Below are 25,892 nucleotides of genomic sequence, written 5' to 3' on the forward strand. Positions count from 1 at the left end.
ATCAACGAGAAAAATTTCAGCAACCACTTTATTAGGGTGGCCCTAATAAGAACTTGGGAAAAGTATAAAAACAAAATATACACCAAAACTCCTTTATGGGTGTCTCCCATGGAGGCTTGCCAATTAAGAGAAATGGGAGGAGTAAAATGGCCCACTTATAAAGAAATGTTGACCATAAAAATGGAGCCACCGTACTAAAAACACCAATTAAATAGAAATATTTCCTGGTATCAATTGTTTCAAATAAGGGAACAATTTAAAAAAGATAAAGAACTAATTTTCATGGGCAAGGAATCTCAATGGGATAATTTTAGTGATAAAACAAATTTATCACTAAAATATATAAAAAATTACTGGAATGGGAAACAAAGGAGAGGGTCAAGGACTACATGATAAAATGGGCAGCTAATATAGGACACACAATAAGTTTAGACAATTGGGAGACAATGTGGACCAGAAAAATAAAACTGACATACTGGTATGATATCCAGGAAAACCGGTATAAAATGTATTTTAGGTGGTATATAACACTGGATAAACTTGCAAAATGTTACAAAAATACAAATGGGAAGTGCTGGAAATGTGAAAAAGAAAATGGAACTTTCCACCACATGTGATGGAGCTGTGAATTTGCCAATAAGTATTAGAGGGAGATGCATAAAGCGATTCAAATAATCCTTGAAATAAAATTTCAATTTAAATCAGAATATTACCTCCTGGGTTTAATAAACTTTGATCAGGATACAAATAAAGAGATGTTATTTAATTACTCAATTTCAGCAGCTAGAATAGCTCAATGCTGGCGAGGTAAAGAAATTCCTAATTTAAAAGAATGGTTGATTAAAATGATAGAAATTAGGAATATAGACAACCTGACTAAACAAGTCAGACAAAAACAAAAGAAAACAGCAGTAGACTGGAGTTCATTAAATAAATTATTGGAAGAAGAAAAAATAGAAATCTATATATAAAAGTTATAGGGAAAAGAAGCTTTATTCCCTAAAATTTCTGAAAAAGGTGAGGACAAAGAATACAAGAAATGCAAAGAGAGAACACATATCCCAGAAATGAGAAGATTGGGAAGCCAAAAATCCCCTGCCCCCTTCCCGCTCTCCTTTTATCCACCTTTCCCCATTTTCCTTCCCTATCTCCCCATTATCCACCCTTCTGCCCTTGTGCTTTCATCACAACCTTGTACCTATCCCTTATCCCCCCCCCCCACTCACCCACGCTTTTCCCTACCCCCTTTGAACTCCCTCCCTGTTCTTTTCATCCCCCTTTTTATGTAATTGAAAAGTTTCTTAATAAAGATATTAAAAAAAAAATTATGGGACTAAATATTTGAAATCAATTACAGATTTGTGTGTCTAAGAATATTACAAGCACATTTGAACATCCCTTTTCTGAAATGGCAGGGACCAGAGGTGTTTTGTATTTTTCCCCAAATTTTAGAATACCTATTTTTGCATATGTGTACATGGGATACTTTGGAGATGGGAGCCAAGTCATGAAATTCATTTAGTTTTCATATATACCTTATAAATGAAATCTAAAAGTAATTTCATACAATATATTTATTGAATTTTTGTATTAAAACAAGTTTGCATACACTGAACCATCAGAAATCTCTATTAGCCACCTATGATGAATATTTTGGATTTCAGAGTATTTTGATTTTGGAATTCTGGATAAAGATGCTTAACCTGTAGAGAAGTGGTTCTCAATCTGTGGGTCCCCAAATGTTTTGGCCTACAATGCCCACAGATCCCAGCCAGTTTACCAGCTGTTAGGACTTCTGGGAGTTGAAGGCCAAAACATCTGGGGACCCACAGGTTGAGAACTACTATTGCTTATTTGGACATCTGTTTCTCCAATGCTGGTGTTTGCTCTGAGATTAAGAAAAGTCACAAAAGACACATCCTACTATCAGAAAAGACAAAGCTACACAATTCAGGTTTATTCTACAGCTTGTGATCAATATCAGTGATACAGGTTATATGAATTTCCACTAAATACAAGTCCATCTTCAGATTCCAATGACTGTATGGTTAGTGAAAAACAATTCACAGTTAATAAATTAAGTCAGTCAGCAGTTTTGGTAACAGTCAGATAGCAAAAATAGGAAAGAACTGCCTTAAGGAAAATGTCTGGCAGTTGCTATTGCCATCTTCTGGCAGGAGAGCTGCCTAGATAATTTTTATCAAATAGTTGAAAAACTGTATCAATGCTTTGTCATATTTTGGGATATTTCTGTAATCAGTTTTTTCTCCATAAATATGTTAACACCAGGAAACATTTTGCCAAGTGAGTGTCTATTCTAATCATCTAATCTAGCATGGATAGTAATTCCGATTCATAAATTCAGATAAGGTATTTATTGCTTAAGGAAATTTCAGTGCAAATGTGTACTTTACTTTTCATGCTTTCACAGTTACAGGATCAACTGGAATGTGTGCATCAACTTATCCTTCAAGCCAGAAATACATCCTTTGTTCCAAAGATGATGCTCAGCAATAGGTATGGGTCAGGTCTACAACTAATGTAAAGCCAGGATGGCTATTGGAATTAATTACTTTCATGGCTTTCCAAACATATACAGTATACATATATACATACTACCAGAACCACAATTCACCAAGATTATATGCCTATAGCAGCATTAGTTTTTATTATTCATTGTTGATTTCATCTTTTTACTCCATATTTTAATTTGCTTGATCCAACAAAAGAAAAATACTTTTGTCTGGGTTGCAGCAGAATCACTTTGCAGAACATAACATGCAGCCTTTCTGAAAAGACATGTAGTTTAAAAATAGTATCTTAAAGTTACTCTACACAGTATTTCAGTATAGATTTAATAAACCTGTTTTATTCTGGTTGTTGCAGAATATCAGATCACTGAAACATATTATGTAAGCATGTGGACAAGCACATATTCTTACATAAGGAGAAACTCTTGTGGCTTACAAAACTAGCCAGTGCTAAGTGCATAATCATTCCAGATGGGTAGCAATTTCCCATGGCAACACACTGTAAATGTGTAATATAACTCCAGTTCCCTTTTGTGGGCATGAACTATTTTGAATATAACATTCCTATTTAATAAGAACTCCCATGGCATGTGGCAGCATAAAAATTGGTTTATGAAATATCACAATGCATTGCATTACACATTATGTAAGCCATTTTCTTGGTCCTAGGATAAACCGTTAATGAGAAAGGCATTAAGACAATGAAATATAAGGAGTCTGACTCCAAGGACTATATGAAACAAATTTACTCTGTTTTAATAAGTCAAGTATTTAATACATGGCAGGTACATCTTATGTAAGAGTGAATTACCTCATGTTTAGACCAGAATTGGTACAGATTCCAAGTATCTTGTCTATTCACTCTGCAGTGATTATCTAGTCGCCAGATATAGCGCTAAGTCATAAGGAAAGCTTAGAAGAGCACATTTAAGATAGTTTTTCCTTAATGTTATAAAAAGTTATTAATTTTGTAACCTTCTTAAATTTACTTTAAAAAACACCCCCACCTCTAAACAAGTATCAGATGTAAAAAAAAAAATGCAATAGCACACATTCCCACTCAAAGAAAACATGCAAACAATGGCTGGTAAAAATCCTGCAGAAAACTGTGCACTCTCTCTGCGAAGTGCCACCTTTGAGCACCAAGCATTTCTGAGTGCACTGGCTGCTGACCTGTAGGGGAAAATGGCAGAAATGTATCTTCTAGTATCTAAGCTGTTTAGGAATTTGAGGCAAAAGCCTCCGTTGTAATTAAGACTTTTAAACCTGTTTCTAGAAGTACAAACAGAATCCAATAAAATGCCAGGTTAAGGTGAAAAAGAAATAAGCTTTACCCTGTGCCACACACTTAAAAAAACTAGACAAACGATACTGGATTTTATGAATACACCTTTTAAAAAAGTTTTTTATTTCTGAAAGCAGCTCTTTATGAAAATCAAAAGCAGTTCCTGAGTAACTGCAGTAAACAGTGTCTTTTTAAAATATATATATTTGCCACTTAACTCTTCTCTGGTTTGGTTCCTTTTAATTCCCTAATTTTCAAGTTAGAGCTCTGTTCCTTTCCCGAAAGTGTGCAAGTACAGTTAGCATCATTTTCAAGAGTCCACATGATGCTGTCTTTCCATGCAATGTCTGCAAGATGTACACACTGGTTAGTTGTGTTCATACAGCTATTGCAAACGTTTTCCCACCCAGAAACTTTGCCATCGCTGGGCCTTCACGTTTTCTTCAGCATACGGCGGGATTGCCACGTGTGGAATTTATTATAGGCTGTTTGCAGCATTTCTTCTATATGACTTATCAGCTGAAAGAGACACAACAATTGTGACAATTAGCAGTATTACAGACAAAAAAGCAGAAATGACAAGAGTTCAGATGTTGAAAGTAGAATCAAAGATTCCATTTTAAGATTAATTTTTAAAATGTTTCAACTGGTTTTTACTTGTCAAAAACTGCACATCAGTAGGAAATACAGCCAGTACAGAGTTGCAAATTAAAAGAGAAGACATTTTAAAGAACTGACAAAAAATAACAACCTTATACTTAGGTTGGGTCTTAGTCTCAGGAGAGAAGCGATGTACAAATAGCTATAATACAGCAACTAGCAAACCCTCCTGATTCAGGGGCAATATATAGACAGAACTTCCCCCAGCATGATGCGTAGACACACAACTGTAACTCAAAAAGTTAACACTATATTAACGAGACAGTCAGGACATTTTAAACCCTTTGTTACGTTTTGATGCACAATTCATCCAGGGAGAGATCTAGAAAGTATGCTTTTTAGGACAATGCCATCACAAGCGACAATGTTGACATAAAATAATGTCTCTGAGTTTCAGCCTCCTCCCATGTACATTTAAAAATACCCTCAGACAATTATAGTATTTAAGACATTTTCACCCTGCAGATATTGCACCTCACTTTATTATTCTGAATGCTTAGTATAGTGGAATAACCTCAAATTCTACACCAACAAACATTTTTGTGGGCATGGTCTATTTTATAGCCAGTATTCGAATACATGGGAATTCTGAATGGAATAAGAAATGACCCAAGATTAAACAGTGCTACGTAACGTTTCATCTGCCTGGATGATAATTTAGTCTCCAAATTTTAAATTAGAAGCTGATACTGATCATTCTATAATGCAACAAACAGGTGGATATAGTAGCTCAGATATCAATTGGTTCCTCGAAAAGTAAAACTACTGATTCTCGGAATGCTTTTTACACACTTAAAAAACAAAACATTAATAAAATATATTTTTGAAGTTGATGGCATCTGCTTTATAAAAGAAAAAAAACAAAACGGGACAACCAATTGAACTGTAAAAGGAGGTGTTTTTTTCTAATCAAGATATTGGCTGAGGAAGAAGTTACTAAAATGTTGGCTTTTCGCAGAAACTAAAAGGCTCTTTATGATTTTCTGTTACTGATGCTTTCCTGCATTTGCTAGACACTATCACTGCTTGCAAGACTTGAACCTCTAATGGATTCATTAGTTCTGGCAGTGTACTTCCTTATTTTTATAGAGCATCTGATTTTTATAAACAAAAAACAACCCTACTAGCACCGTGCACTTTTATGATATGTAAAAGAAAAGAGTGGCATTTTTCTTACATTTGTGCTTAAATACTGTCTTCGAATTTTGTCTTGGAATGGACAGAGTTTAGTAACTTGAAATCTTTCCAAATTACTTTTCATTTTCACAACCTGAAAAGGAGAAAACATCAAATGAATAGAGCTCATCGCCTTTATGTATGTTGTCTTTTCAAGCTTATTAGTGATTTTATGTATGTTATTTGAAATACTACATACACGTTCTATTTTCTCGTTAATTTTTTTAAACAGTGATAATATTTCAAGTTGAATGACAAATTTAAACAGTATGCTTATCTACAGCAACATGCATGCTGAAACAATTTTGATTATTGTACACTGTTCTTTATTTTTAAAATATTTCATAACATTCAAAAAAGCAGCATCACCTTTTCAAATCTAAAAAAATTCTGAGATAAAAGCTACATCAGGTAGCACGACATTTATTTGAACTATTCTATAAACAGACTATTCTATAAACATTCACATATGGTTTTCCTTCTATTCACCAGCAGAATTTTTGCATGTGATATACTATTCATTGTAGGGAACAGTTTTATTGTTAATCAGTGTTCATTTTGGGCTGGATGTATGTGCATGCTTTCAAGTAGCTGACCAACTCATAATGGCCCCATGACTTTCACAGGGTTTTCTTAGGCAAAGAAAGCTGAGTGGTAGTTTTGGCAATTCTTTGTGCTGCCAAGTGAAGTCATTTTGCAGATCTTGCCTACCTTCTCTTCTAGGAATGGTGTGTTAACAGGAAAGCAGGACCAGAAATGTCGCAACAGTTCTCCAACTGCCACATACAAGTGCTTTAATTCAGACTGAATTTCATTTGGCACCATCTCTGCAGTTAGAAAAAAATTACAGCAAGTTATATTTAAAATGAAATGTATGAAATCCCAATTCACTTTAGATAATGGTATCAGGCAGTGAATATATAAATCTGTCATAACTCTGATGTGAGAACGTCTGTCAGGAAACTGGCTTCAGTGTTTTAACTGAGCTAGACATGAAACGAATTTTGCCAAAGTTTGAACTGTTCAGTCTTTGGCAGAATTCTCTTCACCTCAATTAAAATTATGATTCGTGTGCAATATTTACATGATTAATTGAGATTTTTTTCCATATTTGGTAAAGTATGAGCAAGCGAAACATCAAATACTTACGATTTATGGCTTGCTGTATTCCACCCTGCATAAGTGCTCCCCCAGGTGACAGGGCTGTGATAGTACTACTTGCATCCTCACTTGAAATAACCTTGAAAAACAACAATTTCAGTTTCACTCACTTTAAGCGAAGTAAAACAAACCAAAACAACGCAGGCTCAATCTTAAGGACTTAGGTGGATAGGTGCACCAGTTATAATGCTGTGTTGTTTATGTAATACAGTAGATGTTATATATTAAAGTGGAAGCTTAGGTTAGAAATGCCAGGTGACCATATAGTATAGAACTCCATCCATTTCAATATCAAAATTTGGTGTTTCTATTATATTTAAAAGGTATTATTATTTAAAAGGTCGTCTCCTGGACATACTCTGTCACAACCGGTATGGTGGGTAATGTCCTGTAATTTGGATTCACTTTGTGTCCTGAAAGCAATGAAATAAACCCTCTAACACTGGCTTTGCCAGGTAAGACTGGCAAAGATATATATTTGTGCAATATATAACTCTTACTATCACGCAAGAGTAACAAGGCCTCAGCCAGTCTTTGCTCATTCAACAAGATCTATGGTGAGAACAGCAGAGCAATGCCACTGTTAGAGATCTCTAACGTCACTGGATGTAAAGATCCATCAACTTTCATCAGATCCTACAAAACAAACAAATTTAAGTCCAGACAGGCAACCTTTAGTAAATCTATCCTTCAGGCAATCATTCCCACTCTTGTGTCCAATTGACCCTTCTTTTCTACTCTATCTCCTGGGGAGGATGCCTATTTAATTACACTGAAGAGAGAATTGAGACTCAACAGACATAGCAGAATTGAACAGGGTTTTCTTAGGCAAAGGAAGCTCAGTAGTAGTTTTTGGCAATTCCTTATGCCTTGGCTGCTGGCACAAGATAATAACCCACCTATGTGGATTGTTTCTTCAGCCTTCCTAGAATGATAATTCATGTATGGTATGAATCTCTCATTTCTTCTCATTACGTCTTAAGAAAATGTTACTGAGCTATTATTTTTACCAAGCATAGAACATTTAGCTCCTATGTTAACTTTATAAAACTTTTCATTATCATGTTTCGCATGCTCTAAACAGCCATTTTTGAGATGGTTGCAAATTACACAATGCATATGTGTAATCCTTTTTATGTTGATGGATTTATCCACTATTAGTGTGCATGAAGTTTTTAGAAGACAGTTGGGACAGATTTCTTCCCAATGTTCTTCCCATAGGGATATGCAAGCAGAGCGTCATACAAGTAAACTGGAATGAAGCTGAAATTCTGTTGGCCAGTTTAAGTATACAACTGACAGAAGACAAGTAAAATGTTGGCAAGTGAGTGTAAGGGTGGGGATTTGCTCCTGATGGGAATGGCTTTATCTGATTTCTCATCACTACCTGTGTAACCTGGAAAAAAATATAGTATGCAGTAAAATACACAGTTCAGTATCAAGATGGTTCCAGACTCAGCCTCTAGTTTTAAATGAACTAAATCTAAGTATCCTACCTGAGTTAAATTGGACACATAGCCTTCCATCTCTCCTTGAATACTATCATAAGAATTAATAATATCTTGGCTAGTTGCATATTGCTGAGACTGAATTGGTGTTGGACCATGATAATACCTGTTGATAAGATAAAGGTTCATAATAAAATGTTAAAAAAGGTAATTTTCAAGCTTAAGCACCCTGTTGCTGTCTTTCATTGTAAATCATTAGTAAGCTAATTATCAGTATCATACCATTTATTTTCCTCTCAAAAAGGACTGCTAGCTCTAAGTAAGCACCAATATAGAGATCACGTCTATTTCCACAGGCCATATGTCAATTTCAATATTATGAGTTTTTTTTGAAGACATTCATGCATAGAGATGTAAAACCAGAATTTAGATTTATACTTGATTTGTGTAAAAAAAGGAAAATTGTGACATGGCAGATAAGCACAATCCAGAACTGGGATTGAATAATATCTTAGCTAGATCACAAAACATCATACAATGCAACTGGAAGTTATTAGAGCATGCTTTTTTTCTGAATTCCATGTTTTAAACTATGCATAAATGAAGACACTATATATAAGCATGATTATCTTGTTAAAATTATATTTGCCCAAGGAAAACAGGATAGGCTAGTGGGGAAAGTGAGCAATTACATTTAAAATTAAAGACAAATTCTTTGTCTTCAGAACATACCTATCTGATTTCTTTAGGTTTAGTGCAATTGTTTTAATGCTGTCGGTGCTTGCTAAATCTTCATATTCAATGGACTCTTGAAGTTTTACCTGAAAGAAAATATACTGTTATTGTTCTACAAAACTTTGCAGCAAAGAAGGAATTGGGAGAGAGAGAGAGAGACTGGGGGGGGGGGGGTGTCATGTGGTAGGTTTTTTTTTTTAAAAAAAAATTAAACTGATAACTTTACCTTTTTTACTGGTGGCTGAGATAAATCCTTGTAACTTCCATCAGTACTGATGGCCTCATTGTTATGATCACCGTGTGCTTCTCTAAAAACCAAGAGTTAACACATTTTATTAGTTTTCTCAAGTTGTTCAACCAAAATTCACAATGATCTACACACAGGACAAATTTCATTACTTGGTAAGAGGGAGCATTTCCATGCTGGGGCACATGTTAGGGAAACACCTGTTTCTTTTACATGGTGCTTTAAACAGCTATATTTTAAGTATCTCCTCTTCCTTAATTTACTTATTTCAAAGAACATGACACAGACTACCTGCCGCAAATTTAATGGAGATAAACCTTTCAGGTCTCTTCTCAGCTACCTATCTACGTAAACTTTGCATTCCCTTGACTTACACTTTTATCTTTAGGAAAACAAAATGGAAATTCCAAATGAGCTCAAAGCTGTATCAAGATCTAATGAAAACAAATGAAGCGACTACTTTGCTAAAACCATGAATGTTTGGGTATGATCAATGCTTGGATGGTAGTTAATCTGAGAACCAATGAGCCTGTCTTGAATTACATGAGAGAAAATGTATTAACTCATGTTCTAGTAAGATAATATTGGTCCTGATCTCTATTGTTTCAAACTGCAGGTGGGATTGCATGTTTGAATGTTCTTATATATAAAGTAATTGCTAAATGCAGAAAGGTTGATGTCGCTGCAAATGAAGCAAGTCTACTATTCTTTCAGGTGTTTTCTATGCAGAGGATTTCCGCCTTTTTTGAGCAAGGAATCCTATCATATAGTTCTCAACTCAAAATCTCAAAAAAAAAAAGTAAGCTATGAACAACTTTATCATTTCAAATCTGTGGCTACGTTTTGGTTAAGAGGCCTTCTAAGGTATGGGATGAGCATTTACTCCATTTCTTCTACTTTTCTTCTTTTCTGTTCAAGATTTTGATGACCACAGTATGTTGTGACAACCTGATTGGAAGACTGTGTTGGTTTGCAGCAAGCCCTGTGACAATAGCGCATAAATTAAATGGATTTAGAGGTTTGCCAATTATGATGTCACAGCAAATCATGGATAGAAAAAACCAAAAAGCGATGAAGAAAAACCACAAGTGAAAGAAATGAAATATTTCAGAACCCTAACAAGCACCCCATTCCCAAACCATGGCTTAACATGATATCTTAATTAACTAACTATCTGAGACGTCCATATCAATACAAAGTCTGTAACTTTCCTCTGCTTCTCAGTGGCTAATATATGCCATGACAGTATGGCATTCTTTCAGGAATAAATTCACCCAGTTCTTTGGGCCTTTGGATATTCCTTAAAATGACTGTTTAATTCACTTAATGTTTGGGATTCTTGTATTCTTTGTTTTCTACATATAAACTTGAGTGCATGTTTCAGGATGAGGGACTCTGCCCACTTCATTTCAAGAATGCTTCCAGGATAAGGAGGTTCCTTCCCAGATTACAGCTCTTTGCGTTTAGTCTGGGATCTGCTGCAACTTACGGTTTTCGGAGCCCAGCTGCAAGAACCATGGCACTGTGATGGTTAAAGCGTTTTATAATGGCAGCATTGCTATTCTCCTTGATTGATTTACTAGAGCTCGATGTAGAAGGTGCTGAGGAAACACCATAACCCTGCAAAGGAAGCAATTATAAACAAGAGAGGATGAATCATGGGATATGGAGACAGATTTAAAGCCAGAATCACTGAATTGTTGGTTTTACAATGTTGTCTAGAGTGGAAGTTTATTATTATTTATGTATTTACTTCCTTTCTATCCTGCATTTATCACCTGCCAGGGACTCAAATTATCAAGAGGATCCATCTTTCTGTGTTTGATTGACTGGACTGAAGCCATTTAAGCAGCAAGATTTCTGCTCTTCAATGTAACAGAATTCTACAAAGGACCATTATTTTAAAAAAATATATTTTTATTGTTTTACAGTGTATATAGGAAACAAACCAAGTGAACAAAAGAAAAAATATATATGCAAAAGATTTATAAAAGGGTGTACATTCAGTGTTCGTTAAACATATGAAAAATCAAACTTGGCTGTACAGTGCTTATCAGGGTGTGTTTACTTAGTCCACTTTTCAAATATTAGGCTACTAATGCCTGAACTGTAATTATTCAGTGGCAAGCAATAACTCAATAAAATCAATGAAAAATGTGCATCTATGTATTTCTTTAAAAATTGCTCACTTACTATTTTTCAGAAAAGGTTTAGTTTTGTATCACTGTGACCTTGTCTTATGCATACATGTGCTATACTTTGCTTAGACCACAGTGCATCTAACTTTTGTGTGCAAAGAATTTTTTGCACAAGAAAGGTGAAATGTCTGAAGAAAATGAGGAATGTGTGGAAGGAGATATAGATTACTTACAGAATCAAGAAATTTTGTCTGAAATACTTAAAGGAGGTGAAATCAACAAAAGAGATTTAAATCAAATGACAATTTGGAGAGGAATCCTAAGAAAAATTGAAATTTGTATGACTGTGGTGCCTAATAAGGATAAGGAAGAACACATCCTTCTCCCTTATAGTTTGATCGGGAGGAATTTGTCATGAGCAAGGGATTTTATAGCAAAGCACAGACGGCGGCTGTGGAGGATTTTATTGACAAAGCATTTTTCAAATAGGAGTTTGATGGGCCGGGGAAGCAATATGTAGACAAGATATTGTTTGTGAGGTGATATGTTAGGGAAGAAGTACTAAGGAAATAATGAAAAAGAGAATACATTTACTGTAGGTTATGTTAATTCATAGATTTGGTAAAGCAGAAGAAGTGTATCAATTGTAGTAACTTTGGAGACGATATACCAGTGGTTCTTAACCTGTGGGCTGTGAGGACGTAAATCTGGTCCACGAGCACCCTTCCTCATTATTTATTTTTTTAATTTCCACTTCTTTCACACTGTCTGCCAGTCCTTCCCTGTCACTGACCATACCATATGTTCTGTATCAGAACTAGAGCTGATGTGGTCTATCCAATGCAATTTTCTGAATCAGCACCCCAAATCGAATCTAAAGTTGACCAAAAACTCATTTGTAACCCTTTTGGTACTAATGTTGGAGAGTGGTCTCTAGTCAAGTAGAGCTGAGCTGAGCTGTTTTCATCCACCTGGGGCTTAGCACAACTGTCAGAATGCAACACATTTGATATGGCATGAACCTCATGCAATTCACTTTCTCTTTACCCTGATATAATATGCATTATACAGTTTCATATTAGCTGCACTTACTTCATCCAATGATTTATCTTCCAAGGCTGTTAAATCTAATAAAGGATTTTTCACTCCTTGAGATACCATGTTTTTCAAACCTAAAAATAGAAAACACATGTTTTTAAGATTAATGCCTGAATCTTCTTGTCTCAATATACTAGTGCAATGATCTTTTATACTGGCATAGAGCACTTTTTTCTAGGTTGTGCAAAGGTGGCAAGTGTAAGACAAAGAAGGCAGTCAGGATCTGGAGAGAAATCCTCAAGTTCCCAAGAAGCCAATTTTCACAATGCTAAACTTCTGGGTGGATCATCAGAGGTACACTGGAAGACTACCTTCGAAAACTACTTTTGCTTCTGGAGACACCTTGCCCTGCCCTTGTCAACAGTAGCTGTGTATGATTTGACACCCCTGCTACTTATTCTACCCACAATAAATATATATTATGGGGATAGCACAAAGCACTGGGGCTGTCAAACCTGGTAAGACCCATGAATGCTGTAATTGAGATTGAGCAAAGATTTTGTTCATCTTAAGAGCACAAATCTTTAAGGCAACTCTACCAAAAGGTTCAGAAAACCATCAGTAAGCCTGACTGCCAGCTTAGTGTCACCAGAAGAAAACAATAAATAACATTTGTTTTTATAGGATTCTGATTATTTTGTAACGGCTTATACTGTAATTCTAAAACATGCTTAAACAATTTCAATTTCAACTATTATCAGAGGTTCTCAAACTTAGACTACCAAGCCTTTTTCAAAAAAATTACTCAGAGCCTCTCCTGGAAATCTACCTTTTAAAACAAACAAACAGAAAGATGAAGTGACAAATTTGCATTGTTTTATATATCTTTATTTCTATTTACATCCTACAACAAGGTAAAGAAAAACATTGCTGTAAATAAGAAACTTTGAAATTATAAAATTGTTGATTAAAATCAACCAAATTAATATTCACATTACACACAGACCATTAAGATGACAAAGGATAATATTAAAATAAAAATTAATAATAACATTAAAATAATCCCAAATGAAAATCTGGTGCACTCCTATCACTTTATTAACGATCAGATGTATTTTTGTCAGGAACATGAATTACATTTTTCTAATACTTCTTCCCCTTGCTTGTCACACAGTTAAGAAATAATCTAAATTAGATTACAATACAATATTTATAGTATTGTATTGCAAACAAGTAATAACATGTACATATTCCTGCTGATGCATGCTGGACTTCCCGACAATGTGCGACATGCTCCCTGCCAACACTTGCTATTAAGACTTGTCAGCGGACTTGGCCATTGATCAGTAATAACTTGCAGTTCATGTATTCATTTGAAAAATAATAACTACAACTTTAACTCTAGGTTTTACAACAGATGAAACATACAAATAAATTTTCAAATTTTCCATCTCTTCTTTCTTTTGTTTCCAGCACCCTCTTACTTTTATTCACCCCCCCCCCCCCCCCAATTTCACCCATGCTACCACCTCACTGGATCATTTCACTGCCCCACAGGAGGCACTTTGGGAATCACTGGATTAAGCATAGCATTATTTTTAAAACTGAATGCTGAATTCAATATTTCTAAATGCCAAGAAATGAAGTGTGGGTAAGTATCTCTGAGTACTGAATTAGAAGTTAAATAATCTGTGAGCAAATGTTTTCGTAATTTTAACAGTAGTTAATAATCGTAGACATATTTAACTGATGTTATCTCTGTTTTAAAATTCACAAAGCTGATGTGTCTAGAAATATTAACTTCTTCTGTTTAGAAAACAAGTATTATGTATTAATAACATACCTTTTTCATCCATTTTGGCACATTCTGCAAAAAGGTCTTTTGATCCTGCATTCAGCCTATCCCTATGGAAATAGTGGGATTGAAAGAATCGTGTCCAGAATTCTTTCTCCGTCATATTGTGAGGAACATTTTCCGCATATTTCAGTTTTACTGTAAACAAATATGACAAGTGATATAAAAATTAGAAACTATGAAATAATGTGCAATTTCAATAATTTGTCAAAATATTTATATACAGATAATTTCAAAGTTTAGGGTGAAGTAGATTCCATCTGATCTTAGAAACTAAGCACAGTTGGCTCTGATTAGCACTTGAATGGGAGACCGCAAGGAATACTAGGCACCGCAGGCTAGATTTCAGAGGAAAAAACTGGAAAAACTACCTCTGAGTGCCCTTTGCTAGGAAAACCCTGTGAAATTCATGGGGTCATCATATGTTAACATGCAACCTGAAGGCATATGGACACACAACATATATCGAAAACTCGTTTAGGCATGATAAAAAACTAATACTCAATGGGAGTAAACTAATGCTGGTCCTGAATATTTTTCAAAGAGATTAAAGGTAACACACCACCACATTACACATACAAAAGGAGCACAGTCTAGCACAAGACTAACTTGAATACTGATGAGTAGACAGTTCATTACATTATGAATAAACACCATCAGCTTATTTAACACAAACAGGGAAAGTTATATGATACACACAGCTATTATGCTCAAATACCTTAATGTTGTTTATTTTCCTCTCTGTCTTGTTACCTATTCAAATGCAATGTGATGTTGTTTTCAGCATGCATTACATTCTTAAAGCAAAGCATACCAATGTAATGTATGCAATGAATCTGGCCACATCTGTTTCTGCTTGTTCAGTCAAAAATCTTTTCAAATATTTCTATTTTTGACATATGTAGAGAAGACAACTAGGTAAGACAACTAGTAAGGGCAGCAATAGGTTTGTTAAAACACTGGCTTGGGAGAATGGCAATGGTGAGAACAGAGCTGCTGCCACAGAAGATCTATCCCTCTAGAATGTCCCATCTAAGGGCCTTTCCGCACTGCTCTTTATTCCAGGATCTGATCCCAGATGATCTGCTTTGAAACCGGAATATGAGACCCAACTGCCAGAAAACCTGGGATAAACAGATAATCTGGGATGAGATCCTGGGATATAGGGGCAGTGTGGAAGGGCCCTAAGGAGGGTGCGTCACTCTATCTAATGGTAAAATTAATCCTGGAACAAACACAGGAAGAATCATTCAACAAGTTATGAATGTTGTGTTAACAGGACACACCTACTGGACCTTTGTTCATAATTTGTTTAATTCTTGAGAAGTGAAAAAATAAAACACCTTTTGATTAATTTGTTGGGCTCCTCTGCATCCATGTAATATAATTTTAAGTTCTACAGCCCAAATGGTGGACGTCATCCTCCACTCAGAAACGACTGGAGTGAACTGCTTAAATGAGTACCTTGAGTGGTATAATTCGTTCTTTCATAAGATAGCTGATATAAGGGTTCCGTGTATTCCTGAATGTCAGGTACACATTTTGAGTACTGTACCGAAAATAGAAAATAAAGTGACAATTTGGTACTGGAACAAAAGACAATTATCTAGAAACATTAATAGGATTACACACAGTCTCCAAGTTACAAACAAGATAGGTTCTGTAGGTTTGTTCTTAAGTTGAATTTGTTTGTAACTCCAGCCAAATCTACCTACCTACCTATATATCGATAGCACAGGGAAGAGTTAACACCTGTCATATTTGTTTTGCTGTGCCCCTATTCAGAAGATTTCATCTCACTTTTAATCTCTGTGATAATTGGATTTTGAAAAAAATTGGCTTGTTTTGGGTACAGGAATTGGTGAGAAAGTTTCAGTAGAGGCGCCTTTTCCCATAACTCTTTCAGGAGGAAGATTTATTTATTTACTATATTTGTACCTCGCCCTTCTCAACCCCTAGGGGATTCAGAGTGGCCTCACATATTGGCAACAATTCAATGCCTTAAAAACATACAATTGGTATAAAAAAATCTACATTGAAAACAAAGAATTAAAACACATAAAACAGTTACATCAATTATTAACATAATTAATCAATTAATGTAATTACATCCATTAATAACATAATCCAATTATCTCACTTCCCATTGTCTCCCCTGTTCTTAACTATGAGTGATTTGTAAGTCGGATGTCTGTAACTCAGGCACTGCCTATAGTTGAAAACAGCTTATACATAACTGCTTTTAATAAGATAGAGGTCTCACGCTTTCCCTCTTAGTGAACTGAGGTCAAGACTACAACCCTTCCAATCACTAATACTTAATGGGAACAAACAAATGCTGGCCCTAAATATTTTTTTCAAAGAGATTAAAGATAATGCACTATCCTACTTCATATATAAAAGGAGCAACTCATTTCTCTCTAGTAGAGAGAAATCAGTTGCACATTTCAGGTACAAGATAGCTGCAGCCATCAACTCTGTTATTTATTTTTTTTAAACAATGTAGTAGTGTTTTCTTTTTCCCCACACTAGTGAATGTTGGATGAATGACCTGAAAAAAAGACATTAAAAAGAAACCTGGAACAGAAACTACTGTATCTTACAACAAGCAAAATGTGACATATAACTCTATTAAATAAATTATGTACCAGCAGGATAAGTCCTAAATATAGATTCAATTATATCTGATGTTAAATTATATCTTAGCCCATTGCATCCATCTGTTTGAGGTCGAACATCAGCCTGCAAATTAAAATAGAGATTGTTAGCCTACTATGGCTATTATTGTTAACAATAACAATGCAATTGTTACACTGAACTAACAGCCTATGTCAATACTATGTTTCAAAGGAGAGCGTAGTTTTTGATGTGATCATAATCCCTCTCTAAATATAACTCCGCTAAAAATATGGTTTTACTCCTCATTACAGAAGGTACATGCTGTAAGGGAGAGTACTAAACATTTACAACCATTTAATTCCAATGTGGGCACAACCAAAGTATATGGGCTTGATAACAGAGGAATCAAGATATATCACCAACACACACAGCATTTGTTGGTGTATCAGTGTTTTCTAGAATCCAATTAATGAATTTGAATTATTTTTGGAGGCCAGACCAAAGTTGAACAATTGGGTCACCCAGTTCTTATAATCTGTCATACCGAAGTGAACGATATGAGTATTCCAATTATTATCCTTTTGCTTAAATTGTAAATTGTATAATTATATTCAATATTGTAAAAGATAAAAAACACTGAAGTCACTGAAGAAATGAACACCTCATACAGAAACTATGACACCCCATGTCCTGGCCATTTTGAGTAATTGTTTACATATACTTAAACATTTTAAAAAATATACTGGACTTCTTTCAGGTTCAGTCTTGCCTTATATGAAACAAACACTTTCTATGGGCTCTTTTGTAGTTTCAAGGCCTAAGTTATGGAACTTGGAAAAATTAGGTGCTGATGAAAGACACATTTTATGTTACTAATGCTCCGATTCAATCTTCTGACTGCTGCATTTGGAATCAGTTGAGTTTCATGATGCTGTTAAAAGGGTAGCTCAAACCTTATGCATTCAGTAATTTAGTTCTCCTGTAGCTGGCAAAGACTATTTTAAGATACTAAAACAATTTGGGAATACATAAAGATATACATGTATGTTAATTTGGAAATAAGCAAGAACTCCAATTTAGGAGAAAAGTAGGGTATAAATACAGTTAGTCATCAACATCACCACTGCCTCACAAACAATGAGGAGAGATGTACTGGTATTAGATTATGACATATCACAGTAGAAGAATGAGTTGGTCTTGGATATGTTTTCAAAAGAGAGCAGGCTATTTCACATTAACGTTCAGCACAACAGGTGCAGGTTCATAAAACAGCCTATGCAACATGAGAAGTGATTCCTTAAATCATAAGGGCAAATCAAATGGTCTCAGTCTCAATCACCAGCAAAATATGGATTTTTCCACACCTTGCAAACCTCCACAGAACTGACAAATTATATTAAGGTTTTCCTACAAGCACTAACAATTGAACACTATAAGATATTAAATATTCAAATATATTTAAATATATACATCAATCAAAACATGGCAGAATTTTTACTTTATTTCAGAAGTTTGTTTAGTTTAGAAGAGAGATTAAGAGCCACACGAGACATGTTTAAGAATATAGGCCCCTTCTATACTAAGAATTAAAGGAATTTGAAGCTAATTTGTTGTCTAGCTGCCTGTCAGGATCAGTGATGAAGACAAAGATGAAGGGCCTCTCTGCCCAGCTTCTGAGTCTGCAACAGTCTGCAACTGATCCTGGAAATACTAGCTCTACAGAGGTAATTCAGGAGCCTCAAGCAAATAAGGAGTGAGGGCAGGATCAGGAACTCTCAGTAGAAGAGCAGGAGTTGAGTATCCCAGCTTGGCTGCAGTTGAGAACTGAAGGTATTCAGCTAAGAACTAATAGGCTGGCTCAACAAAGAGTCAACAAGGGAGAGAAACTGGGAAAGTGGCATAAAGAGCTGAAGGCTGGACTGGTTCTGTGCTGGGAGCAACTTTCATTGAACAGTACAGCCAGAATCCCTAATGGTGAACTCTTGCTCTGAACCTGGACTTTTGATGGATTGACTACACTTGGCTTGAACCTTAACTCTTGCTGGATTTAACTATGCTTTGGAAGACAGTTTGGATTTCTTGATGCTGCATGGCTTGAACCCTGGACTGAAGTCTGACAATGCCTGTGCTTTGTCTCTGATGAACTGATTAATGTGCATATGATCCTGGACTAACTGACATGGAGATTGGTGAGCTGCTTCTTTGGCAGGGATTTCTGCATAGGTTCTTGACACTAATTTCAAACCGTGGTGCCAAACAAGAAACACTCACAAAAGTGTGTGAAAGAAAGTTCTCAGTGGGCATTAGTATTCTGTGGTTTGTGTAATAATCTCCCAGGCCTCAAACTGGTCCAGCATTTTCTATGTAATAATCTGCACAACAGTTGTGTATGGGGACATCTACACTTACCATTTAATGTACTTTGAAATTGCATTCAATTGTTAGTGTTAATAACCCCATAGACAACTGTGGCTTAAATTCTATCCCAAGCGGACATTACAGTAAATCTCTGGTGAAAGCTGTTTCCTTTATTAACTAACATATAAACTCAGTGAACATACCAGAAAAGCAGCAGAAATGCCCACATCCTGCTTATTAGATGTTACAGAATTATCAGTGGCATTTATATTTAAACGGTTGGCCCAGAATTCTTCAGCACTGATAACCTGGCTCACAACAAGATCTTTATAAAGCTGAAATAAAACGGGATCTTCTTGCAGCATTCTGGAAAGAGAAGAATTTAAAATATTTTAATGTTGTGTTTCTTCGAGTCTAGTAACTATATTTTCTATGAATGTTATAGAGGTTATTTAAAACAACAATAGGTTGCAACTAAGAACTACAAGTGATAACCCTTTAAAAATAGTTAATTGCCAAAGAGCAATTTAATAATGAGGGAAATCCCTCACTTTTCACTTAGCTTTCCACATATATACTATCAATGATTTCAAACCAAATTATAGATGCCATTTCAAAATAGCATTTTTAAAGTAACAATTGTTTTTGTCATCACTTTGGATTTTCCCAAAACTATAAGGATTGTGGGAGAATTTGGCTACTTTTGTGCCCCTCCTGCTTTAAACCCAAGAAAAATCTTCATTTATCCAAAAAGGAAATTAAATGTCTATTAGTATGTGTGTGCACAAGTGAACTTGTGTATTCTGTAAAAAAAAGTCTTGTGGGAGAAACAGATAACTTTTGTAGCAAGAGATACAAGTTCCATCTCTGACAAATCAGAGAGGGAAAAAAGATCCTACTCCATGAATACGACATGCACGGTGTATCAGGAGAAATTGGCAGATGAGACCCAGTGTCTTACCTGGACAGATATAACAAATTACAAGGAATATCTGGTATCGTATTGAAGGCACAGTGTGTTCTATTGTTGTATAGCCGTCATTACCTGTTTTTTTCTTCCAGTTCTTTGTTTGCTTTCCTCTTGAACTTGGGTAACAACTGCTGAAGAAGGTCCTTCACTGCATCTCTCTCTTTTACAGCTGTACTTTCATTAGAAAAATGGAAGTTGGTTGTCTCTCCTGCATGGAGTACCAACTGAAGCTGAATTTTAGCTTTTCCTTCAGGACTAATTTTCTGACCTATAGTTAAAAGAAATAAAATACACAATAGAAATTTCTCCACGGATTCACTGATTTTCATCAACAAAGGAACTGTACTACATTCAGGCTGAAATCTAAGCTGAATCAAGCTCCTTTGAACCTCCTTTTAAAAGAATGTATGCAAGGTATTCGGAAAACCAAAAATCTGCCTCATGTTTTTGTATTTTGAACGCATCGAAAAGTTGCTTAGGAGGACATGTGTTTCTTGTAGATTATAAAGACTGGGTTCAACAATTTTCTTTAATAGTTCAGTACACATCTTCCCTTGATCTCAATTACAGAAATTATGTTTCAACCCATTTTGTATACATATGATTGTTATAATTCTTTATTTGTTCCCTTCTTAATATTGGGCAATACATTTACCATTTCTCTTGGACTGATTATATATATATATATATATATATATATATATATATATATATATGCTCCTGTTTTTCTCAGGTTCTTTAAGAAAACGCCTTATAATGTGAGAAGTTGTGGTTTTCCTAATTTATGCACAAACTGATTTGAGGAATAGTACTATATCTAACAGGACTTGAAAACTCTATAAACAATTGCTGCATGCTCAGCACATGTTCAGTATTTAACAAAGCCGTGACTTACATTTTATATCTGCATACAAATGGCTGATTGTGAATCGGTCTTTTCCCTCAGGTGCCCAGGCTATTCTTTCAGCCATAAGGTAAAGAGCCCCATCTTGTTTCTTTTGACGCACCTTCTTTACTATTAATAGAACTTCTTCAGATGATGTTGCCATGATGACTATAGAGCGCTGCATTAAAAAAAGTTATTTTTGAATTTGTTCCTCATGTACAGTATTCAAACATAGTTTGTAAACATTTAAGCTATATGACTTAGCACACAGACCAGGATCAAAATTTGTACATGCTGAAAATTCCTTACCCAGGTATTCCAAAATACCCCCAAATTGTGGCTGAGATAGTGACATCTTTGCTTTCTGATGGTTCAGTATACACAAACTATTTCATGCAGAACATTATTAAAATATTATGTATAAAACTGCCTTCAGGCTATGTGTATAAGGCAGAGGTCCTCAAACTAAGGCCCGGGCGGCCCTCCAAGGTCATTTACCCAGCCCTCGCTCAGGGTCAACAGGAAACGACTTGAGAGAACACAACAACAATCCTATCTCATCAGCCAAAAGCGGGCCCACACTTCTCATTGAAATACTAATAAGTTTCTATTTGTTAAAATTGTTCTTCATTTTAATTAGTGTATTGTTTTAAAGTGTTTTTTTGCACTACAAATAAGATATGTGTAGTGTGCATAGGAATTCATTCATGCTTTTTTCAAATTATAATCCAGCCCTCCAACAGTTTGAGGGACTGTGACCTGGCCCTCTATTTAAAAAGTTTGAGGACCCCTGGTATAAGGTATATGAAAAAAAAAAGAATTTTATGTTTAGATTTCAGCCTCATCTCCAAGGTATCTCAATATGGCCATACAAATATTTCAAGATCTGATAAAACCAAAATATGAAACACTTCTGATCTCAAGCATTTCAGATAAGAGATACCCCATCTGGATACACTATAATGAATAATCTGCAAAATATAGAGTTTAACTGTTAGAAAAAGGTGATTAGATTGCAGCTATCATTGGCTTATGTGTCTTTTATGATACTGGATTTGGTATCGAGGTCATTTGTCAACAAATTGCTGTATGAATGGCTTAGATCATTAATTTGCCCCTAAACTACAAAATACAAGTTATGATACCCAATATCATATGTTATCTTCATAAGGAGCTCCCCCTTTTGAGACATCAATATTCTAAAAAGGTAGTCCAAATTGACTGCATTCTACACTTTGGCTCATTTCAAATGATACTTCCATATTGATTTCACTAGGAGTGTTTGTTAGTAAATATGACTGAGTTAAATTTGGGTAGCTATTTTTTTTTTTAAAAAGCACTGTCAATTATAAACAAAAATTTAAAAACTGTTTTTCTTGTTCATATGGTCTAACATAATCACTTTTAAATAAGGAACCATAATGATCAGCTATTTTATCTTTAAATAGATGCTTATCATTCTGTCCTCAAGTCTTGGTTACCAGAGTTTGTACTTATCAGTGCACACAAGCCCATTTTAACATGCACATCTTTCAAGTAGCTTGCACTTTGAGAAAAATGAGCCTAGTAGGTTTGTGGTGCTGACAAGACATTCCACCAGTGTACAACTAGTAACTCAAGCTCATCTCTGATTTCTAGCGCCTGCCAGCAAGATTTTGATTCTCGGTGTTGATCTAGCTATCTTTTCCACACAAGGGTCTGATAGGCAGGCATGGGCAAAATTTGGTCCTTTGGCTGTTTTCGATTTCAACTCCCAGAAATCCCAGCCAGCTTACTGGCCATTAGGAATTGTGGGAACTAATGTCCAAAACACCTGTAGGGTCAAAGTCTGCCCATGTCATGTAAAGCGTGTTTCATCAAGCAACCCCTGCATGGCCATAGAGGACAGCTCTACTTCTCTTTTCTTCTCATAGAGCAGCTGGTATGTAAGAATGCTGACATTCCCCATGGAGAATCTGGGAGCATGACATCTCTCAAATTTTTCCTTTATCTCTGTTGCGAGAGTGCCAGTATGTTCTTCCTCAAGTCATTTTTACTCAATGTATTTTGACTGTTTTCCATAATTTGTAGAACATGTCAGTTTTCTGTCAGAAATCTCAACTAATAAATGTATGCATTCCACGTTAGTCAGAAATTCAAAATAATATTATGATATTCCAGTAATCTGGATATCGATTTAACATTTTATGCTGGAATCTTGTTTTCTGAACCACACTGATTTTTCAGCTGTTATGCTGAGTTGTTGTAATGAAACATTGATTGCTTTATGCTATTTTATTACATTTGGTTCTTTACTTTATATTTGCTTCTTTACGTTTGGTTCATTTAGTTTATATGCTCAAAGTCACTTTCTGAGGGCATGGCTCTAAAAACCAATTTCAAAATACTATAAAATGATGCTCAAATAGGGCAATAGAAGAAATAGAAGAAATCATGCAACCCTTGAAATATCTATCATTCCTCACAAAATTGTATATTTACTGGGAGAGCTGATATTTGCAGCCCAAGAACACTTGGAAGATCACAGAATTCCTAACTTAGTCTGGGAAGATAACCATTCAATTGAGTTAAATCACCTCAACACACTTTTTAGGGGCAAAGCTAGATTTCTCAGGTGCTAAGAATAAATGTCACATGACATCACAGGCCAGGCAAAATATTAAAAACTGCACTGCCTTGTAGCATCAGAATATTTGGCAAGACAACATAATTTATGCTTTGGTTTGGGCTCATTCATTTGTCAGTTGACCCACAACAGGTGGTTTGAATCCCCATGGTTTGGGAAATCATAACTGACATCATTTGAATATCACCATGGCAAAGTACAACTTCTTCAAACAGATAAGGAAGGTACTACAGGGAAAACACCCCCCCCCCCAATTTGCATAGCTACGGTTTTAAAGGAGGAGAAACATTACATATGAACAGACCATTAAAATAAACTACATGCACTCATTTACACCATCATGTAATATTATTTATGGCACATGTAGACTTTAATGATTAAGTAAACACACCTGTTGGTTGCCATTTTGTAGAAAGAATTGACATGTCTGTAGAACTTATATTCTTAAATTACATACATTCACATTAACTAGTTCTACTTGTTATTGCAGTAAATAACAAGTCTTGCTACAGCTGTGCAGAAAACTAGATAAACATTAGCATTTTAGGTCATAAATATTTAAATGCTGATGAGTGAGTTACAAATCATTTGGATGTCTTTGAAAAACTACTTGCCAACACTGCCAGGATTCTATAATTGGAAAATGTGTAAACCTCTAGATTTTTATTAACCTGTCATTCATAGCAGTACTAACCTATCCTGAAAATAGTGAAGAATACTAAGAGGTGAAGTGCAATAACATTTAATGTCCACTACTATATGCCAAAACAGAATGAATACTGTATTTTGCAAGACCGTGAGTCAAAATACATTTTCTGATATTTTGCAGATTTCTTTTTCAGCCGCAGGTATTCATGTACAATACCATGCTTCAGAACAGCCATGATCTTTCATACTACCGTCTCAACACAGTGGAAAACTCCTCCTTTGGAGGTATGCTGTACAGTTTTGCAACTCTCCACCAAGGGCCAAAATAAGGAATGGGAGAACTTTAAAATATGCTGGGCTGAGAGTCATAAAGATAGAAGAGACCATAAGGGCCACCCAGTCCAACCAACTTCCATGTAGGAACTCAATTAAGGCACTTCCGACAGATGGCCATTGAACCTTGAACCGCCAGGAAGTTCTTCCTAATGTTGTGGTGGAATTTCTTTTCCTGCAATTTGAACCCTTTGCTCTGTGTCCTAAATCTCCAGAGCTGCAGAAAACATGCCATAACATGTTGTCAAATATTTAAGCATGGCTATCATGCCCCCGCCCCCAACCAAAAAAAGCTTTCTCTTCTCCACACTATACATATCCAGCTCCCTAAGCCACTCCTCACAGGGCTCGGCTTCTTGGCCTTCCACTACACCATTTTCTAAACAATGAAAAAAGCATAGAAACAAAAGAATCCTCAGGAAAAGGGGACAGGCTACTCCCGGGAAGGCAGCATGGCACAAAGGAAAGGCACACTCCCCCTCCTTCCCGAGCGATATTCATTTGGCTTTTCCCGGCCCACTTCATGCAGCCCGAAGGGGGCCGGGAGCATTGGCCAAGAGGAAGGGAAGCCCGCGCTGGGACTCAAGGGAGGCTCGCCCTGAAGGGCCCCCTCTTCTTCTTCTTCCTCCTCCTCCTCCGTCCCTCTGCCTACCGTGGCCCCTGGGCGCCTCCTGCTCTGCTCGCCAACAGGAGCGCGCTCACTTCACAGGCGGGCCGGCGCAGAGAACCATGCGGCTCCGCCTCGCTCCCTGCCCGAAGGACTCCCCACCGCCGCCGCTTCCTGGGCCTCCATGGGGTGGCCGGGAAGCTCGGCAGAGAAAAACCACGTGACCGGAAGCAGCGCCTCCACGCGCGGAGAAGGGGGGGGCAAACGCTGCATCACGTGATAGAATAGAAGGACGGGCCAGCCGGCCGCCGCCATGAGACTCACCCGCTCACGTGACGAAACCTCTGCGCTGCCGCAGCACTTCCCTGGTCACGTGAAGGCCGGCCCGCCTCATCGCCGCCGCCATGACAGTGCCTGAGGAGGGGGAAAAAGGGGAGGGGAAGAGGGTGACTCGACCATAATAATAAACGCGGTCCCTCCTCCCTCGTGCCTTCCTCCCCTGCCATGCTGGAGAATCCGTTGTTTTACCTGGGGTCTTCTCTCGGGACGTCAAAAGGGTCCGGGTGCGTTC

The 25,892-nt window shown here is 36.3% G+C and overlaps 2 protein-coding genes across 4 annotated transcripts in view; one reads left to right on the forward strand and one right to left on the reverse strand.

Moving 5' to 3' along the window:
• Positions 1-1,942: 1,942 nt before the first annotated feature.
• On the reverse strand, positions 1,943-25,735 carry GTF2H1 (general transcription factor IIH subunit 1). 2 transcript variants are annotated; one of them, XM_060768099.2, is made up of 15 exons: positions 25,646-25,735; positions 21,117-21,285; positions 20,297-20,489; positions 19,455-19,617; positions 16,923-17,016; positions 14,263-14,412; positions 12,474-12,553; positions 10,733-10,863; positions 9,223-9,304; positions 8,994-9,082; positions 8,310-8,427; positions 6,802-6,892; positions 6,364-6,479; positions 5,654-5,746; positions 1,943-4,335 (listed from the first exon to the last, which is right to left on the reverse strand). In XM_060768099.2, the coding sequence occupies exons 2-15, from the start codon at positions 21,268-21,270 to the stop codon at positions 4,249-4,251; spliced, it is 1,641 nt and encodes a 546-aa protein (XP_060624082.2). In that variant the 5' UTR covers positions 21,271-21,285; positions 25,646-25,735; the 3' UTR covers positions 1,943-4,248. The 2 variants fall into 2 exon arrangements, with proteins under 2 accessions (XP_060624082.2, XP_060624073.2); XM_060768090.2 differs by lacking the exon at positions 25,646-25,735 and adding an exon at positions 25,367-25,547.
• The window catches only part of HPS5 (HPS5 biogenesis of lysosomal organelles complex 2 subunit 2), a 29,290-nt gene continuing 29,118 nt past the window's right edge, over positions 25,721-25,892 (forward strand). For both annotated transcript variants that reach the window (XM_060768056.2, XM_067462624.1), the window contains exon 1: positions 25,721-25,884. The gene's annotated coding sequence lies outside the window, so the exon portion shown is untranslated. The remainder of the gene's footprint in view (positions 25,885-25,892) is intronic.

The sequence above is a fragment of the Anolis sagrei genome, chromosome 1 (genome assembly GCF_037176765.1).
Source record: "Anolis sagrei isolate rAnoSag1 chromosome 1, rAnoSag1.mat, whole genome shotgun sequence".
Taxonomy (NCBI): domain Eukaryota; kingdom Metazoa; phylum Chordata; class Lepidosauria; order Squamata; family Dactyloidae; genus Anolis; species Anolis sagrei.

Bases quoted from the DNA above. Each gene is read 5' to 3' on its own strand.
- GTF2H1 (XM_060768099.2), bottom strand. From the start codon at position 21,270: ATGGCAACATCATCTGAAGAAGTTCTATTAATAGTAAAGAAGGTGCGT. The intron at 12,554-14,262 runs GTATGTTATTAA...TTCTATTTTTAG, and splicing joins TGCCAAAATGGATGAAAAAG to GTTTGAAAAACATGGTATCT. The intron at 9,305-10,732 runs GTAAGTTGCAGC...CTTGGTTTTTAG, and splicing joins GCAGCTGGGCTCCGAAAACC to AGAAGCACACGGTGATCATA.